The sequence below is a fragment of the Syngnathus acus genome, chromosome 6 (genome assembly GCF_901709675.1).
Source record: "Syngnathus acus chromosome 6, fSynAcu1.2, whole genome shotgun sequence".
NCBI lineage: Eukaryota > Metazoa > Chordata > Actinopteri > Syngnathiformes > Syngnathidae > Syngnathus > Syngnathus acus.
The window spans coordinates 9,731,946-9,753,423 of record NC_051092.1 but is presented as its reverse complement, the minus strand read 5'-3'; the positions used below and the strand labels follow the sequence as shown (position 1 = coordinate 9,753,423).

At 42.3% G+C, this 21,478-nt stretch overlaps 1 protein-coding gene across 1 annotated transcript; it reads left to right on the top strand.

Annotated features, from left to right (window-relative positions):
- Positions 1–267: 267 nt before the first annotated feature.
- On the top strand, positions 268–17,268 carry LOC119123956 (zinc finger protein 536-like; the record flags this gene model as incomplete). Its single annotated transcript, XM_037253375.1, has 3 exons — positions 268–1,867; positions 9,124–9,888; positions 16,640–17,268. Coding segments are annotated over 3 exons (2,607 nt in total), but the record flags the coding sequence as incomplete, so codon positions are not given.
- Between the last annotated feature and the right edge of the window lie 4,210 nt (positions 17,269–21,478).

Below are 21,478 nucleotides of genomic sequence, written 5' to 3'. Positions count from 1 at the left end.
GCGATCCATATAGTTTTTGCATTGTATTTATTTTTTTTGCTTGTGAATGCTTTCTTTGTTTTACCAGAATTTGAATGCACTTAATGTTCCCTTTGTTCTCTCTTTAGGTCTGAGCTGCAACAAGCCGAGATTTCATCTGATCAGCATGAATCCACATCCTGTTTTAAACTGAATAAGTACAAGCAAGCCAGCACACAGTTCACTGCAGACCTTTCAAACACCCCTGACCACTAGTCTGTAACTTTAGCCAGACACTGAAAGGACAGATTCATTAGGCCGGCCACCCGCCCAATTAGGAGCCAGATGGCGCTTCTGGCCAATCAAATCATGGATGCGAGAATTCTCAGCAGCATGAACGGCAGAGTTGAGCTCTCGCAGTTCTTGAGGGTTACGAATCAAAGCATTGTTACCCAGGTAAACTCTGTTCAGGATGACAATCGCAAGAACAGAAAGTATCCTTGTCCGTTGTGCGGAAAGCGTTTCCGTTTCAACAGCATCCTTTCGCTTCATATGCGTACACACACCGGCGAAAAGCCATTCAAGTGTCCCTACTGCGACCACCGGGCTGCACAGAAGGGCAACCTGAAGATACACCTGCGCACCCACAAACAAGGCATTCTGGGTAAAGGCCGTGGACGCATTAGGGAGGAGAACAGGTTGCTTCATGAGCTTGAAGAAAGGGCCATACTGAGGGACAGGCACATGCGAGGCGCTCATGTCAGCTCTCAGCAAACGTCCGTCGGAACGCAACTTCAACAACCCCAACAGGCCCAGACTCCAAAGCAGTTTTTCAACAGCCAGCCCGTAGCGTCCACGTCCCCGAAAGCCACCGCCATCCATGATGAGACCAACCAGCCCCCACCCGTCGGGTTTCGCTGCTCATTCTGCAAGGGAAAGTTCAGAAAGCAGCAGGAGCTTGAGCGTCACATCCGGATCCTGCACAAACCCTATAAATGCACCTTGTGTGAGTTTGCTGCCGCACAAGAGGAGGAGCTTATTGCTCATGTTGAGATGGCGCATATTACAACTGATTCAGGGCCAGGACAGAAGCCTACGGTGGGGGTCAATGATAAGGGGAAGCCTGGTGGTGAATTCCCCTGTGATGTTTGTGGACAAACCTTTAGCCAGGCCTGGTTCCTAAAGGGTCACATGAGGAAACATAAGGACTCTTTTGAGCACTGCTGTCAAATTTGTGGCCGTCGCTTCAAAGAGCCCTGGTTTCTCAAGAACCACATGAAGGTCCACTTGAATAAGCTGGCCTCCAAGGCTCATCTCCCGCCTCATCATGACAACGCTGTTAACATGACTCATTTGACAGAAGATTACCAGAGCAACCTCTACTCGCAGTATGTCTCTCGCATTCACAACAGGTTCCTAACAGCCGAGAGAGCCGACCAGACAGATTATAGCCAGTTACTCGCCGCAGCCGGTGTTGACATCAAAGTTAGCGAGATGTTAGGTCGCCGGGTTTCCCCAAGTCTCGGCCCGCTCGCCGATACTAAGGGCTCCTCTTTGTTGGGCTTGAACCACCTTCACCCTCCCCTGAGCGCCACCAATCTGGACTACCTGCAGAAAGTCATCTCCAGCAGAGATGCAGTTAGCTATTCAGGCTGGCAGATCATGACACCCCCACAGCACATCTTCAACCCTAAAGATCAGCAGAACCAGCAGAGCTCCTCCTACCTGTCTGAGCGACGCCTTCCCCTGGATGACGGCAAAGTGGGCCTCGCCGACCAAGACGGGAACACGAGCAGCCGGCCCAGCAGCAAAGGCAGCCTTAGTCATCACGGGCCGACCGAGGTCGCCACAGAGACCGGAAGCGCCCTTGAACGTCGGCCACAGTCTTCTTCTCCAGCTTCAGCTCTAGGTAACATAGAGAAACAATACGGCTAATAATTGGGTTTGTTTGAATGATTTACTTGCCAGTGACAGTCAGGTTTCTCCTAATTTTAAGCTTTGAAATTGATAAATATTCATATGTACTTTATATGTACATTATTTCCTCTCGTCCTTTTAAGAAAACCGATTCCCGCAGAGGAAATACGATAGCGACAGTCCACAAGATAATAACGTTTACGTGAACCACAAAGGATATGAAGACAAAAGTGTAAATATAAACATCCTGTTCAAGGTCACAAGTGTAATGGAGTCTATCCTAGCTGACTTTGGAAAAAAGACAAATAAAAATTCACACTCACATTTAGTATGCAATTCCATGTTTTTGGAATGTGGGAGGAAAGTCAATTATCAAAGTAGAAACCAGGTGATTATTTGTTAGAACAAAATGTAATTTTCACTTACCATGTATTCATGGTCAACCCCATCTTAAATTATTGCAGTAGTTAATGAATTGCACGAAATACTTATGGTGGTTTGGTTGTTTAGCTACAAAAAGGGGAAAGTAGAAACAAACATCACGATGGCAATGCAGTGTGCAAGCTTCAACCACTAGAATAAAAATGAATACCTCTCAGACCATGTCATTCAGACCTGAGCATTATCATCTTTGAAAAGGCGGGCTTTTTATTCAGCACTCAGTGAGGAATGTAGACTATTGAGAATAGTTGGAAAGGGGTTTGACATTTGCTGCGTTTATTCTTTTATTTATTTATTTTCACCTTACAATTATTACAAACATTCAAAAACATGCAGCTAAAAGAATGGAGAGATGAATAACACGCAATAAATGTCCAGGGCAGATTTAAAGTGCAGATGTTTATGTGGTACATGTCATGCCTGCAGCCCTTACATCATATTTTAATGTCTCTCCAAGTCCCGTAACTTCATGGAACATGAAGTACTGAGTCACTTTAGCATGCCTTTAATATTTTGTCTGCTGTCTTTGTCTACTCTTTGGCAGATTGAAAAGAAATGCTCAAATGACTGCACGTCACAATGTTCAATATATGTTTTCACCCTTCAAACATTTTGCAGCAGTACCAAATAGGCATGATTTTGTCTTTGTTCCCACTTAAGAGAAGGTGGATGTGGAATGTAGGGTCAGCAAGGGCGCAGTAGATTTTACTGACACGCACAAGGACTTTGTCTTCTTTTTAAAAACATAATGGCATCATCGGCATTGTAGGGATAATTAGTACCCTCTATTTTATATCTGTCACATCCTCAACCGATTGCCTCCGGGGGCACAAGATGTTAATGCATGCCATCTGGTGTTTTTAATGATTTGATATATACCACCCAGTGATTTTTATGATTTGATCTACCACCTGGTATTTTTATTGATAGTCTTCTGTTCCACCTGGTGGTTTGGATGATTTGGCTCTCTGGGTAAATGCCATTCTTGTCATGGCATCCTGCTAACATGCTATCATGGGTCTAAATTACTGCCATAACAGTTAAGAGAAGAGAGGACAGTGGAGCCATATTGTGTTGTTTTGCCATCAGTTTGTCACCATGGCTGTTGTCTACTACTAAGTCAAGTCCATCCAAGTCTGATGTGCTCTTGCGGTCCGTGTAGCTGAGATAAATGGATCAGGCCTAATCTCATTAGATGTTTTGTTTACACATTGTGCACATATACCACTATCTGCATATTTTCCATGAAATTGCAGGCGTATATTGGCTGACTCCACTTGTAGTTCCGCCTTTAAGTAACATATTTAAGCACTGTTGTTTTCACTTCTCCCCTATCTCCGAGACCATATGCTGTCATTTGCAGAAAACCTTTATGATCGCTGGCTAGCTGAGGATTTGAGCGCACACAGTGCAGGGATGGCACATTCAGCATCAGACTCTAATTTCAGTCAATATTAAGCATGGAAACTAATTCATTGTAAAGGTCAGGCGTCATTGCTTTAGTCAATGATGAATCCGCCGGGCTCTCTCTCTCTCTCTGTCTCCCCCCCCCCCCCCCTTTTCCTCTCTGTTCTTAGTCCTGTGTAATGGTAGACTCACTCTGGGGGCTTAGCACCGCATTGTTTAGCTCTGACAATATATCCCTGAGACCTCTGCAGCTGCTCCCCGCGCTCACAATGACAGATTAATTAACACAATCACACACTGTTGGCCCGGGCTCAACACTCAGGTCTGCTACAGGACAGATAGGTAAATCCTACACATATGGCCAACACGCACCACTTGATGAGGCTTTAATAACAGAGGGATAAGTTTTTTGGAGATGGTGGCGGGTGGGGGTGAAGGGGGGGGGTGCTTGCCGTTACTGATCAAGTCTGCCTTTTTGGATGGTTGGACGTCAAGCAAGAGGAGGAGGGAGGAAGTGAGAAAGTGTTTTCTAATTCAGGAGAGCGGAGATGCTGAGAAAGAATTACCAGTGCCAGATGTTCAGCTTGAGGAACATTGATTAGTCCAGAATTACTGGCTGCATTATTCATACTATAGCCCATGGTGGTCATGATGTTATTGATGTTCGCAATATGGAAGGCAAATATAGTACAGTCACGGCTGTCAGGGTGAGAGACGGCTTCTTTGTTTGATATGTTCGGATACTGCTCGGGATTTAGATTCCCAGCGACAAATAGCATCTTAAATTAGAAATCACAGTCAGCTTTCAATAGGAAGCAAATTGCTTTGCTCAATATCTGATCAGGGCAGATTTGAGAATGCACATAGGAGGAACGACTCCGTTTAGGATGATCAACTAATGAAGGATGCATGCTTTAGGCTTGTGACCTACATTAGTCCAGCTTAGAGGAAAACACATCCCAAACAATCCTAAAATGCTCTGACACGTAATAATTAAGTAGCCCATTTAGTACTTTTAACCTCAAGGTCAGTGAGCAGACACTATGTGATGATGTCCTCTTGCATGATTTCTTCTTAATTCTCTCCTTACAAGTGTTCATTTAAACGGTTACAATCAAGACAGCCAGAACTAAGAATATGATTTCCTGTTAAAATCCCAGTCATTTGACCGCTGTACGTTCATGTATGTCAAAGCATGTTGCTACTACGCGCAAGCAACACTTTTGCTTCAGCTGCTCCTATTACCAGTCTCTTCTTTGTGATGGATGGCAAGAAAAGGTTAACAGTTACCCTTTACAGAACAGTAAACAAAATACTTTGGAGTTACAGAATGTGAAAGGAACCATAAATTACTATCGCTATGAATAATTAAGTGAATAAAATAACAGTCAGGTCCAGATGAAGCTTTTTAGTATTCTGTCATCAGCTAGATTCAAATTCCAATGAAGTTTGGACCTTGTGTAAAGCAGAAGACAATGATTTGCAAATACTTGCATTCAAGTGAACGCACTATATAACGTTCAAACCATAAACTTTTTTTCATGATATTAATTCATTTGCAATTTGATGCTACCAGCACATTCCAAACTAGCTGGGAGAGGGTTGTATTTATCACTTTGTTACATTACCTTTCATTTTAACCAAACTCAACAAGCGTTTCAGAGCTTCAGAAGAGTAACTGTTGAAGCTTTGTAGGTGGAATTCGTTTTGCTTGATGTACAATTACCCAACAGTCCATGGTGTCCATTGTTGTTTTAAAATATTTGCCCCCAAAAAATTAATAATAATTATGTTCATTAATTTGACCATCTTGTCTTGCAATACAATAAATCTTTATTTCACAATAGCTGCAGCTGTAACAACAAGTGCTCCAAAGTTGTATTCATTTTCCAGAAATGTTGGTTTAGTTCCATTTTGTACTACTTTGGGTTCAGGGACGTTTGATCTCAATACGTATGCTCCAAATTGCAGGTCATCTTAGAGAGAACACTTTCAAACTCTGTATGAATAAATGTGTGGTGAGCGTTGAAGCTATACACCAGTGAATTAATCACTGCTACATTTGTCTTCCTTTACTATGCCTTAAACTACTTGAACAACAGCAATGTTCCTACATGACTCACTCATTATTGAGTGATGACGTAAATATCGGTTTCAAATTTCTCGACCTCTCAAGTGAATGGCTTCTATAGAGTCACATTTACAATAATGTGATTAAAGTTTTTTTTCATGCGTCTGCCTGTTTATTATTCCGAAAAATACAGTCATTGAGTTCAGAGCTGTTGTGTAAGAAACTTTCTCTTTTCATAATAATATCATTTCATCAGGGTTATAAGAATATTGGGCTATTAAGAAAAGTCCTGATTAATGAGCGAACGAGATTTTTCCCGATTTATTCGGCTCTGCTGCAACAACGCGCGTATGCATTTTTATCAGATTCGAAAGGTGTTACTCTTTTTAATAAATGTGAGTCAGACTGGTTTAAGCAGGAAGATTACCTGTTGGCTTTCTGCACCTCAGTTGCACTTCTGTCATTTAATCCTCTTTTTAATTACTATTGCAGATAGGAGACTGAAATTAAGCTCAAAATGCTTGTTTTCCTAGCATGCAGATAAAAAGATTTACCCAGGGAGTTCTGAACACCTGCCCTGAAATATTGTTTCCACTGTACCCTGAATGCCGTGTGGCTTAATTGACTTGGAAACGTCCCAAATGCGTCATTGACTGTGTGGTCTAATTAATATTAATAATATATGCTATTATAAACATCAAAGAACATCTGGCGCCCCTGTTTTTCTCACCAGTCTGGCGTGCGACTCTCACTCTGTTTCATCTTAAACCAAACCAGCAGCCATGAATAACTGTTTTGCATTTCAGGTGCTTGATTGCACATATAGAAAGAGCTGCACCATATACAGTTTGATGTCGACAATATAACTGCCAAATGGCTGTGTAAGCATATACTATGCAAGACTGTGATTGCATTGATGGGCTTGTATGGGTGTAAATCTTAAAGCCAATTTCCATATGAAATGAATCACTTGTCTAAGTCTGGTTGCTCACTTTCTTTTCTTTTTCGGGCTTGCTGGAGTCTTTTACATATTTATTTACAGTTTTCTCTTTGCATCCAGTAAGGTCAGATAACGCCTATGCATCACTTTATTATACGCTCTGTGTTAGGCAAGGGAGGCGGCAGCTTGTAATGATGCGGTAATTGGAGTTTTGCTTGATAAATCTAAGCTCTGAAATGACTCCCCTCACATATTGTGAAGCTCGACAGTGTAAGTAAATCTTAAACTGATTAAGTTAGCATGAACCAGGCAATCACAAAGATGGCACCGGTCCAGAGGAAGAGCAAAAAACAGCGGAATATTCAGTCTTTATGTTGTTTTACTGCTCTCATGTAGGTTGGCAAATGGTTTTAGGATGCTGAAAGATGAGGTCAGATTTGTGTTTTCTGCATTTGGGGCTGACCGGCAATGTCATCGTAATTTAAACCGCAGAATAATTGAGATATATAGAGAGCATCTGAAAGAGTTCCATTAAGCAGTTTAGATTTTTTTTTTTTTTTTGCTCTCTTACTGGAGACGTAAGGGTGTGGTGCTGTTAAAGCCACTTTCCCGCTCATGCACATCCATGATGCTGGTTGCTGTGCACATTTCATGTATACTGACATTAAATTGTTCAGGCTGAAAGCAAAAACACACACACACACATACATCTCATGTATGGATTTGTCGGCATTGCATGTGTCCGTCCGCATTGCCATTTTATATACTAGTTTTTGCCTTTCTCATGTTACATGTACAATATTATACATGCATGACGTCTTTAATAAGGTAGCACTTGTCCACCACTGAAATCTACAGCTACAGTAATAACACTGACGGCCCGCTTTACAAAACACATCCAAAATCCAATGAAATTTAGTTGAAGAGCTGCAGTAAAAACACTACATTTACACAGATACAGCAATAATTCTCAGCTTTAACGGACACAGAGAGATATCAAGATGTTATTGTGCTTGTAGTTTTCCGTGGTGTAGAACTGTACTGTATCACACTGAGTGCTGTTTCTTATAATCTGCTCACTTAATGTAGCGTTAAAAAAAAAAAGAGTCAAAGTTGTACCCCTGCAAAGGTGTCAATCAAAATTAATTTTAGAACATATTATACAGCTCTACTGAGATTACTTCAGGTGTACCTAATGTTGCGGTCTGTGAGTGAGTTGGCACAGTACACAAAGCAATGACTTTTGTTCAAGGACTCTGATATTTTATGGATTTTTACATTACAAACATAAAGAAGCGAAACCCTCCTTTTACTACCGTTCACTGCACAATTGTAGTTTTTCTATTAAAGTTGGAAACAAAGTCGAGTGCCGACTTCAGATCATTAGATCTGGAGAATTACCTCAGGGTCACATCTCGAGGTGTATGAAATTGATATTTCTCTGGCGGGAATGAATCACTGTTGTAACTCAGATATTAGTCCATTAAAGAAGAACAATAAGGCATCAATATGCATGGAATTAAATTAATGGTGGTGGGTTTATCTGCCTATCCCAGACGCATCCCTAAAAGACACAGTATAATGTATGGCCTGACCTTCAAATGCCAAGAGAGTGTTGGGCAATAAACTGCCAATATTTGTGGCTTAATGGCGTTGGATGACTTTTACTGTAATTGGAATGGCAGCGAAACAGCTGGGCTGTTTAAAGACAGTACGCGCCCGACGATCTCTTATTCAAAACGGTCACAGGGAACTTAGTGTGTTTAACCCTGGAGTGTTTCCTGGATCACTGTGAGGATTACTTTGTAGGTAAACACAAGAAGCCGACATTATGACATTAATATCAGATAATTAAAGGTTGAGGGGCATTAAAGCTTTGGCAACAAAATCATGGAGAAAAAATGAATCACTCTGCCCTTCTCTATATTAATAACATTTTGAAAGTGAAATGCAAAAATAAATTTAGCGCAAGTACATTGTGTTAATCAGAACCGATCACATGACTGTGAAACTCTTTTACTGCCCTTTGATAGAACAGGGCTTCCTCTCTCTCTATCTGCCCACAATCACCACCCTCTTCTGGATGTTTTACAATTTCACTCTTTTATTATTTCTGCAGGAATCTTGTTTAGTGTTAACATCTTTGGGTGTATTTATTGCACACGGTGGTGGCATCCATACTGTAAAATGATGGATCACTGGAGCTGAAAGCTGATTACAAGCATGATTTACTGTGGGGCACCGCTTAAATCATTCAACTCAGCCCGGTGTGGGATTGCAACATTTTTCATGCTGAGAACAGTCGTTGCTACATGTGCCTTTCTCAGAGGAAAATGCTTCCTATGCACACGCAATTTGATTATGTGTTTGCTGCTCTTGTGTGCATTAGGTGACAATGTCTATAAGTGTCTACCCTCCAGCGACTACCCCACCATCGGTTTCCAGCTGGACCGCTACCACTTCCCGTCCTGGCAGAGCAGCAGGGATCTGTCCTCTCCGCTGCAGGCCACCAGCAGCAGAAGCTCCAGTCCCAACCCGAAGCCGCGACCCCGGTCCAGGGAGGACGGGAGCCCTGTGAGCGCTCACTTCCTTTCACCAGACAGAGAAAATGCCCTGCTGGTCCCTGACAAGAATCCAGTCAGTGATAGTCCTGCTTCCGTTCGCACCATCAAGTCCCAGTATGAGCCTTTAGACTTGTCAGTTTCTTCTCATTCCACCGTGTCTCCTGCTCTGCCGGTCCAAATGTCTGGTGTCCTGAGCAATGGACTCAATCCACTTTGCAATTACCCCACTGAACCTGATGTGAAACCTGTGTACAGGTGTGATCATTTAGGAATAAAACAAGGTGTGGAGAAACAGAATATAGGGTCAACAGGTGAAGTCGGGAAAACAGGTCTTGAAGAAGAGCCGGACAAAGAGTGGAAGATGCTGAAGGATGAGGGCCAGGCTGACATCCCGGGAAGAAAGCGTGACGAGATGGGCTCGTGGACTGCAGCAGAAGTGAGCATGTCCTCCCCTGAGAAGCTGGCTCGGGATCTGATCAATCCCTATCAGCAAGCTGGTCTGCTCTCACTCCTCAGAGCCCAGAAGAACCGGAGTGGCACTCATGGGACCATCCTGAATGGCGGGGGCAACACAAGTAACATTGCATCAGGTAAGCATCTTCTTTATGCTTTAGTTGTTCCCATTGAAACCGGTGTCCCATAGCACAGTGGATCATCAGGTGTGCAGTGGGAAATTATCACCTAATTGGTCTGAAAATTACAATGGTCAGCAGCAAGTCTGAGACTGGCTTTATGCATTCCTGAACATGTTTTTGATGCTGATTGAAAGAATGTCTTAACTTTTTCCCCCGAGCACATTGGAGAGTCTTTGAAATATTTTCATTTCAAGCAATACGGGTTCTACTAAAAGCTGTGATTTCTTTGGGGAAAAAATACACTTATTAGTGAACCTAAACCTTTATTCATAAATCTGATGAAACAACTAAATACGTTATGATAATAATAATAATAATAATTATTATTATTAAAACCTGATTGTTAGAGAAAAAAGGGCAGATTTGGAGTCATCAAAAAAAATACTTCGGAAAAAAAAATAACAGAAATGTTATTTATTTTTTACAAATAATGTACACTATCGCTGTTCAAATTACCAGCTAGGGTTGCCTTTACGTAATTGGCAAATCTATTCATGGGTCTATATAGCAGCAGCAATTGTCAGTTCTCTGCTCCACTGTGATTACACCACTTGATTTCCCTCACAATGCACCAATATATTTGTTGCTTGTTTGTTGTTACTATTTCTAAGGTCTTCCTAAATCAACCCTGCACATATGCAGTAGGGAGTTGGAATAGCATGAGAAGGGGAGAGGGCCCAAAGTGATCACGATCTAACCAACAGCAATTTGCTGTGTTTTTAAGCGAGCGAACTAAGACTAAAGAATAAAAAAATCTAAACTGAAAAAGACTTTATAAATTATTTTTAGGAGACGTTTGGAAGCCCCTGAAAATCTGGGCGCCTATGTTTGCCTGAGAATAAGTCTAATACAGATGTCAACAAGTATAGTCACAGACTGGACAATGAAATACACTTCTACAAGAAGGCAAAATACTTTTTGTGACATTTTTATTGTAGCTAGGTCATGTAAAGTCTGTACCTTGTTGGTATGAAATGAGAGAAAAACTAACAATATAAAAGTGACGCTGTAAGATTAGAAGGTGGATTCTGCCACCTAGTGGACATAAAGGTTAATTATGCATTTGCTTCCTGTCGTACAGCATGCGTCTGGGGATTTTCATCCCTGTCACATCAAGTTTCTGGGAAATTGCTTATAAATGTGTCGCATTGTTAGTTACAAGATGCTCCCTAACACCTCCCATAAAAGACTATGGCAGCCACCAGTGTGAAAGGGATGTGTGACTGAAAGCATCACCTGAACTGAAAATAACAAAGCTCACAGATTGAAAACAAGTTTTCTATTTTTTTCCTCCTCCCATTTTAAAGTTGTCACTGATCCAAGCTAAGGAAGACTCAGGTGTGTCTCACTGATTACGTCCATGCTTTAAGGAGTGATATAATCTCCTTGTGTGATAGGTTACAAATGACCCAAGCCAATTGAGCCCCCTGATAGAGAGGCTTAAAGCTCTTGTGCTGGTGTGATACGCTTGCTGAGTGCAGAATTTAATAATGCTGTCTCTCAGGAGAGGGGATCCAACAGCTGGGGTCTTTGATATGCATGTATTATGAGTGCAACATGATACACCTTCACTCCTCCCCACCTCCTTTTTATTCCAAAACCCAATGTGTTCCTACGTACGTGAAAGACAGTAAAGTGCCTGTCAACTCCATTAGAGATTCACATCTGTTCTCGTTCTTTATGATTCAAACAGCAACTTGTAGTTTTGTGTCATCTTGCACAGATGGTTATTATAATGTGGCAAAAGGTATGTCTCCCCTTCGACGCCTCTCTGAGTTGTCACACTTTTGCAATTGCACCTAATGTCATTTGGATTCAAAAAAAGAAAAAGAAAAGAAAAGATGGACTCATTTGAGTTGTTGGGTTGAAATTTCTGTATGGATACAAGTATTTGCACAGCTGGCCTTTTGGAGATAATAAAAGAAAACATGAGGTTGGTCTCCTCATTTGCAGCTATATAAGGTGTTTTGGCCACCATCCGGTTTGTCGTTTTAGCAATGTTATATCATAATAGTGTAAAGTTATATCTGTGTGTACTGTTTGTTAGTCAGCAGGCTATTTCCTGGCTTGTGGAGACTTGCAAAAAGAAATTTGATGCCATTGAAACTCAAATGGTGATAATAAATGTTTTTGCACCTTCATCCAGATCACCAATTTGCAATGACCCCGATACATATCGCACGAAATTATAGTAATACGCATGTCTCTTGCCTTGAGGAAATTCTTCTTCTCACGGCCTAAATCAAAGAAGGGCACTCTTCCGCCATGACATCACACATCTGGTGCCCAACTTTTAACTACCGGCTCACACACATATAAAAGTGGCCACACTTATAACCATAATAAAGGAGAAGTGTTGCGCCAGTTACAGTGAATGCAGTATGTAAGTCCACTGTAAATAATGATAGTGTTGCTATGTATGTCTCCACTGTATCTGTGGGAATTTTGATCAGTTCTTCCACATCAAACACTTCTAACCATGCGCTTTATGGGCCTTAAATGAGCCGTCCATAAACTGTTCCAAATTGTCCTGTAAAGGCAAACAATTAAGATTCAGAGGGCAGAGCCAAACAGGAAGGCGATCATTTCATTAAGAGCTGTGTTGCAATACTTCTGCCCTTATTCTGAATTAGTGCAGTCACTCTCTGAAAAGAATTGTTTCAAACATTCTTAAGCATTCAGCCGAATGATTTTGTCGCATGAAGCAAATTTGAGATCCTCAATGAGGTGGTGTCAGTCAAACAGGACATTGAGACAGATGAGTGACATTGAGAAGCGCGTGGAGTGTCCTCGGAAAGTGAGCGTAGCAGGTGGCCCAGCAGACTGTCTTGTCTGCGGCACTGACCAGGTGGCTTTGTCATGAGGCTGTCTCCCGTTTGCCCCCATCCTTTCCACACTGGATGGCATGTCGAGTGGCACGCTGACATATTGCCGGGCACACTGGACATGGAGTGATGCGTTTGCGTCGACAGCTCGGGTCGGCTCCAATGTGCCAACGATGGTAATTGGCCAGATGGTGACCTCTGTTTGAACCTGTCTGCATGCTCATTAGTCTCTCACGGAACAGAACCCTCCCGCCACTTATGTTTTTAACCGAGCCTGTCATCCCTGCGATGCTTCTTTTTGGACACTAGATGGTAGCATTTTCCACGCTAAAATGCACCGACTTCTCCGAAACCGCGCAATCATATTTCAAAGGCTCAACAGGGAAAAGTGTTTTGATAACATGATGCCCTTGGATAACTTTGAGCCAGTTGACAAATGAACTGATAAAGCCTGTCCTCTCACGGTGAATATGAGAAGATCTATACAGAAATGATTAAGAATGGAGAGAAAGAAAAGGCTCCCTGTATGAAAGGGATGAGTCATTATCTCATTGTCTGACCTCTGTGTTCCCTCCGTGGAGGGAGCAAGAGAAAAGGAGCGAGAAAGATGGCAGTAGATGGAGATAGATGGAGCGACAGCGAGGTGAAAGAGGAGTAAGCGACGATGCGCCCGTCTCCATGAGCAGATGTCGTCCGAGGGCAGCGAGAGGGCAACGCGGCCCTCTTTTGTGCCGTGCCTCTCCTCATAGAGATAATGAAGGGTGGAGTGCTGGGAAAGATGTGCGGTCATCACTCACTGTCTGTGTGCCATCAGAGCTCAGCACTGTGTCATCCGTCACCATTCAGCTCCTCTGGCCCCCGTCGGCCCCGCCACTGTCATCATGGTCATTATCTCAGACACAAACACACTCTCGCACGCACACACACAGAAATGTGCACTTGGAGCTGAGGCAGGTCATGATAACATTTTTTGTAATCATTTTTATACTGCTGCCGATTCAATATTGCATGAGTCTCATCACCATCACCATTTCCCTCATATATATTTACAAATTCAAAAAATCATAACTCGGCTTGAGTTACAAGACGCAAAACAAGTAACAAAACAAAATAAAAATATAAGCAAATAAATAGAATACATTTTACATTTTGGTGCAGAGATTTTCAATCCGCTCTCTTGTGACCACCTCGTGGTGTGTGAGTAATAGTGGTTGATAGTATAATCGTATTTTCTTTTTTTTCCGTGGTAATTATCATAGATACCAATAGCTATGTTCACTTATCAAATGTATAAGTGCAATCAGTGTAATAAAATAAAATAACGTATACGTAAAAACACAGTTCAAGTTTGTCACATATTAATTCATTCTCAAAGTAATAAAAGAAGATAACTGGAATTGTTTATCTATAAGTGTCTTTCAAAGTTATTCAATAGTCCTCTAAAATAATCCAATCAAACTACTTTGTGTTTGATATCTTTAGTTGGCTTTAAGAAAAATCCACAGCAGGAATAGGTTCTTGCAGGTAAAATCCTCTTGAAAAGAGTTTAACCAAAGATGGCCTTGCACATGAACACATGCTAGTGATTAGTCTGCAAGTGGACAAAGCAGAGCAACAAACACAAATGACCAAATCACCACGATGAGTTAGGGCTTTAATATTTTGTCAGCGAGGGTGGTGCCAATTAAAACATTGATGTGAAATATTGTGTTCTTGCTTGCCGCAGCTAAAGTGTAATTTCGGCAAATATCTTCTACAAAATCAGCAATCACTGTACCCCCCCCCCCCCCCCCCCCCCCACACACACACACAATTGGCATATCATCTCTCTTTCTGTCAGCACCTCACAGTCTCTCCTTTCTCATTTCCCTTCCAATCTATTTGTGCCCATGCATGTCCATGTAAAGGTATAGGATCACACACACACTGTGTGCATTGTGTATTAGTGTATGTTGTCGTTTTGAAAGCTGTGGCGAAAAGCAACCTATGAATAGAGGATCATGTGGTGAAGAGATGGATGGCTCCGAGCCCAATGCTGTCTCCTCTAATTGTAAAATATTAGTTACATTAGACTCTGGTCTGTGATTAATGGAACTTATTTGGAGGTTGCCCTCTCCTGGACCTCCCCTCGCCTCCTGTGGGAGTGGATGTGAGTGTGTGTGTGTCGGGGGTGGGGGTGGGGGGGTCAGCAGGTCCGGTGAGAAGAGGAGGAACAGAAAGAATGAAAGACAAGCTGGGTCTGATTTAGGCCTTAGACCTTTTCGACTCGTTTTAACCTGAATTTATGAGGGCATCGTCATCTAATTTATTGATTTTTTTACACCAATGTGCAACATTGTTTGGATTTATGTCAAGACTGTAGACAATTTTAACGACAAAAGTTTCGTTTCATGTCACATTTGATTGATTTTCCATCGTCGTTAACTGAAGCTAAAAAAGTGGGCTCAACAAAGGCGTTCAATTACTACTATTTAGAGCCCCCTTCTTTCACATTTAACGCTCCACACGCAAAACATTGTGCGCCACTGATGATATTCACATGTGTCAAGCCTTATCCTCTTTCTGATGAGTGTGTGCGTGTGTGTGTGTGTGTCCTTTATTGGCCATCAGGTTATTATACACTAGCAGATGGAGCATTACCTTTTATTGCACACACCTTCTGTGAGTTTTCCCAAATTTCACCCCCAAAACACATTTTTATGTAGATGCACCGCCCAGTATTCAGCTTCCCGCAGCTGTCCAGGCTCTGATGATGAGCGTGATAGAAAGGAAAAGGGAGGAAAAGCAGAGGGGGAGGGAGAATGGGAAAAAGACGGGAGACGGCCCTCGGTTTTTGGGAAGTGATGTCAAATGACATCAGCACGTCACGGTTTACTGTAACTGTGAATCACTGAAAAACACATTGAAGCGCAAGACAGACAGGAAAAGAGAAAGCCATTTGATGAGGTAACTTGTCCCAAATAGCTCTGCAGTGATCAAGGACACGTGTCCATCAAAGCGCAAAGGTAAAGGAGTTATTCTTTCAATCACATCAACACCTTCAAGCTTTCGTGTCACGCTAATGTCTGCTGTACATTAAGGTCAGACAAGGCGAGGAAGCCATTTACTGCAATGCACTGTTGTTTGTGTGGTTCGAGTGAACCACATCAAGAAAAGCGACTGGAGTTAAGTTGCACGGGACAGACAGGAAGTTTTGACATTCCTTTCCTCTCTCAGCTGCAGACGTCTGTCATTCCTCAACTCAACACTTGTGTGCGTGTGTGTTTATTTATCACAGTGTATGCGTGTGTGTGTGTGTGTACAGCCGTAGCAAGCAGGAAATGGGTGACAATGGATTAGAGGGAGTTTCTTAAATCTCAAAAGTTCAAAATCAACCCAAGCCTCTGTTTACCAAATTAATCACTCATAAATGGTCTATTTACAGCAAAACAAGTCATAAATATAAGTCAATAAGTAAATGCCATATAACTATAATAATAAAATAATATGCATAAAAATAATAAAAATAAATAGGAGAAAAATACAAATAACAATGAAAGAAAATAAGCAAGCAACATAGCTCCCTACCAAGAGTACAAACACTTTACTGTGTGTTTGAAACGCTCCACCAGAATGTCGAACCATTGTAACCTTGATGTTGAATTCAGATTAGGCTCATCGTGAAATTATCTAATTAATAATTCAATTCAATTACATTATTTATGACACTGACTGGCCACAACTGCATCAAAAGACAATGACGCTCAGATTTGAGTGACACAAAACAAAACTTTTATTGTTGTGGGTGCGCAACTGCACTGCATCAAACTATGAGCTGCTCCATTTTTTTTTTCTTTTACTTCTTTCATTTGTTAACCTTTCTTCTCCTTTCCTCCTCCTAGCTCGGAAGCCATTCCCGTGCAGATATTGCCCCTACAGTGCCTCGCAGAAGGGCAATCTGAAGACACACGTCATCTGCGTCCACCGAAAACCCTTTGACAACAGCCTGTACCCGGACCGCCGTCTCCGCCGCTCGCACACACCACAGCGTCCAGATCCGTCCAGATCGCCACCGAGCATTGCGGAAGACACTCAGGCTGCGGGTAAAGAGCTGATCGACGTTGCGTCGCTTTGTGGGACTTGATGTTGTTGTCATGGATACAGACAGTTATGATTATTGCTTTGGTAAAAAACACTGAGATGTTCATTTAAAAGGGGCTATTATGCACTTTCTTATGTTCTATAATAATATAACGCGTTTGAGTGTTCATACACTAAGTACTAGACAAGTGTTCCTTCGCTTCCTCCCTCCTTTGTGGTTCCGTCAGACAGATCTTACAGTGAAAGAAATATGGGTCCTTTCCGCTGTGCAATGTGGGGCAATACTACTATATCCCCTCTAACAGCAAATGTTTATGTACATTCCAGTGTTTCTTGAAGATCCACAGTATGTATTTATCTGTAGCAATGAGGTTGCATATCATCATAATGATAATAATAAAGTCCACTGTGATGTGAAAGTAAAACAGTAGCATTAAGTGCAGTTCATTTTGGCATCTTGGCTTGTGTTTGCATACTTCTCGCTCGTCCAGTAGGGAGGATGAACCATGTCTGTCCAAAGCATTTGTTCCTTCAGCCAGTAAATATTATGTTATTTTTTTCAAAATATCACTCTATTTCCCTTCCAGTCCACAAGTTTTGTCTATCTGTCAGGATATGGTGCCAGATGTTGGGGCTTTCGTGGCGGCAGATGTAATGAAGTAGAATGTTGCACATCAGAGCTTCCATTTGTTCTGGATTCCACTCCAGGGAGAAAGGCTCTCTCACATATAATTATTGCCCATTAACTCCTGTGCTTTATGCCATGGTGCTGGAACAATGCTCAATTAAGGGGAACCAAGAAAATGGGGGAAATTCTAGGATGGAATCGGTTAAAGAAAAAATGCTCTCGTGTTGTGTAAATCAAACGCGGTTCGCTTTTGTTTGCTGCCATTTGTGGCATCTGATCCACTATGCCGCCTGCCGTGCCAACATTCTGCTTGTACCCCGAGATCACCTTGGGCAGCTGTGTGCCTGTTCGCATGAAGCCTGGTAGCCACGGTGATGTGACTTTGACTGACAGTCGTCCTGACAACTCCATTCAAGCGCCACCTGCTAGCTGTCAATCAGGACGGTCGTCCCGGGGCTATTGACGGCGCTGTCAGCCTGCGTGAGATGTGCCTGTCAAAGCCCACCCACTCTGCCACTCTGTCTTCTGCCTGGGCCATCTGACATTTGTTTACTGTCCTCCTTCCAAGCTGACTTTCTCCTCTCTTTAAGTGCACCCTTCCCTGAAGAGACAACTCGCCCCTTAATCCCTGATCCAATCACAGAATCTTTGGCTTCACCCACTTTTTAGTGATGGAGTGAATCAGAAACACTTCTGAAAGTGACCCCACCCCAGCTACTCCTCTTCCTCCTCTCCCTCTGTGCTGCTCAGTCACCCTTCATCTGTCTACCTGACAGGTGACAAGGTCTGGGCCTCCAGCTGACTGGCTAATCGGAGGCCTGTCATACCTGTCAATACTCTTTCTGAACTACGCAAGGACCAGCACGTCTTCTGAGTTTGATCAAGGACACAGAGTTTTGCCAGGCTTCAAAACCTTTGAGGGGAACTCAGTTGATTGTTCTCCTCTAATAGGCCGCTGGATGTGGGTGTCATCCTGTCAAACCTCCTAATTAGGCACACCATCCCTTAAAGCAACACCCTTTAATTAATACTGGGGATTAATTACGACTAATAGTGATGAATGTTTTACTTGACGTCTCGCGACTGTAGCCATTGTTACGCTCGGCCGCTTTGTCGTGTTTCCGGCTTCCTGCCATGTTATTATTCATTTTGCTGATCCTCAAATGTAAAATTCAACTTTTTTTTTTTTGATCACCACTAAAGTTTCACAAAAATCGAAAGAATCAAACCCCTGGTCATTTACTAAACTCTGCATACGAGTTTAATTGCTTTATGTGTTTTGAGAAAAACATGATTAAGTAGATTCGAATTGAAAGCTCAAGACTTCTGCATCACCATATGTTACTTGTCATAAAGGTTACATTTTCTTTCACAATTTAAAACAGATGTCTATAAAATGTCTGTGACATGCTTTCATCAAAATACCCAAGGATGGATAATTAAGTTTCAAATACATCTTTTGTGACACTTGAATTGTAACTTTTATGCCATCGAACACCTTTAGCCCGCCCTCATGAGAGTGAGCTGGACCTCTTTCCATTCGCAATTTGGCAGGTGGAGACACTATGACCACGCAAAGAATTACGTATTCTTATGTTCACAATCAGAAAAATTTCACTCAAAATCTGAACGCATTGGAAAGTGACCACCATCAGGTTCTTTTACGTACTATTCTATTTGCCTGAATTTTGCGACGGACAAAGTAAAGACTGAGATGGCCTACGCTTGTCTTGTCTCGAGATTAAGCTCACCTTGATCTTTTGCCAAGGATGACAACCTGCTGTAAATCATTCATCTATCTCAACCATAAGGAAAGTACAAAATGTCATCTAAGATTTTCATTAGCACTCAATTATATTTCACTAAAACCTCAAGAGTCCATCCTAAATCTTTTCCAACTTTGTGGGAAGGTCAGGAAAGGCCCTTTTCTGTACCCCAGTGTACAAAGCAAAGTCAAATCAAGTGAAGCAAAGTTGGATGAGTTTCGTGTAGAAGCACGTCAAGATCCTGACCTCAACCCCATTCAACACCTTTGCAACGATGAACAGAGATTGTGAGTCTGGCCATCTCTCAGCTGCAATATCATTGACAAATATCGAATATGTCCGCTGTACTTTGTCCGTATAGTGTAGCTCAAATATAACATGTCTGTCTGGGTTAATGACTTCCTTTCCTGCAGAGAGTCATGTTTCTTTTTCTTTACAATCATCTCGTTATTACCCTCTCATCAGAGGCTCATCTGCAGATCATGCTTGAGGTCTTTCTCAGACTCACCGAGCTCGACGGGCCATGTTCGCCTAATCAGCCTCAATAAGGAAAGGAAACAGTTTGACAGGTCAGGTAATGAGAAGTAATGAATCACTAATCACAGTCTCCTACAACCCTCGGAGCACAGATGAAAAATTAAAGGTAATTAGCTTGCACAGTTGTGAAAACAATATTCAAGTTGGCATCACGTGGTCCAGACCTCGCAGATTTGCTTGGCCGACAACATGCATCATCACTATGTCACGGTCTTATTATGAAGCTGTTATTGGAAAGCTGGCTGGCTTGTAAGTTTTCATAAAGGCAGGTTTTAAAACGTCATTTCTCCCATTCAGGACCTTTCTAATGAAAACATGGAAAACTCTCCATCTTCTCGACTCCCATAGAAAGTAACAAAAAAGAAGTGCGGTGAGCACTTCAGCGTGACTTCACACAAGGTCCTACTCCAGTGTGGAATGCAAAGTCACAAAGGGTCATGTGGTCAGCTGTGCAGAGCAGCATGGCTCCCGCGCTTGGATGCGGAGTGAAGGATGCTTTGACACAGCCTGTGTTTGACAAGTCTGCGTGAGACTCAAAGTACAGGATCCAGACATGGGCTGTCAGTCAAAACCAGCCCATCTCCCCGGCTGAGACGTGCCAGTTTAGTCACACTTACAATGGAACTAATAGGCGTTAACTGGAGCAAGGCACACATATGGGCCCGCTTGAGCCCTGTGTCCCCAGGCTGGGATTGAACGAATGCCAAGGAACATAAGCCTGAGATATAAAAAGCATTACAAGGGAACAAATAAAACATGGGGATTATGTCAGTGTGAGAAATGGAGGCATTGTTATTCTGCATGCGTGTTGGCTTGCCTCTCTTGTTTCGGCTTCTATGGCCTTTGGGCTGCAGCCCCGCAGTCCCGCACCTGCTCGGACCATCCAGCAGCCTTAGGAGATGAGGTTGTGTAAATCAAAGAGGAAGAAAGAAAGTGGGACACAGCGGTCCGATTGAAACCAGATTGCGTTATCTGTCAATGAAATGCATATACAGGGCACACACAGTGAAGAAAGGTTGGGCAGCCACCAATTCGCCCAAAAAAAAAAAAACGTCACTCTCTAAGTGAGCTTTTTAGATTGCAATTTCCCTCCCAAATACAAGGTTATAAATAGCAACAATGCAACTCCTATAAATACAAGTGCCCAAGTATTTTTCCTGGTGGTACAGTGGTACATTCGCTTGACTTTGGGTGAGGGACAAAAAAGATCACCAATCATTCATACACACATTCACACCAATTACAAATCACAAGCTTTTATTGAATATAAGAACTTTGTGGCAAAGTGCAGATGTGAAGAGTTGAATGGAAAAACACTGGTAAATGAGTAAGACAAGACAAACAGCTGAACTGTGACAGCACAGATAGTCACACAGTCACTCATTGAGAAAATAAATTATTATCGACTGCACCAACACAACTCTATACACCATTTCAAGTGAATCATGGCTCTGTATTAAATATAAAATACATGTAGGAGAGAATGTAGAACAGACTGTGCACAAACCACGGCTTTTGTCGATAGCCAACAACTACCTACAGTCAAAAGAATCCGTGTTAGAATCTCTGGTCTGTTTTCATGTTTTTTTGTGCTCCAGCTTCCCCTCACAAAAACATGCATGTTAGGCTCCAAATTGGGTATGAATGTGATCTTGAGTAATTCTTTTTCTCCATTTGCCCTGTGACTGACTGGCGATCAGCCCATCCCA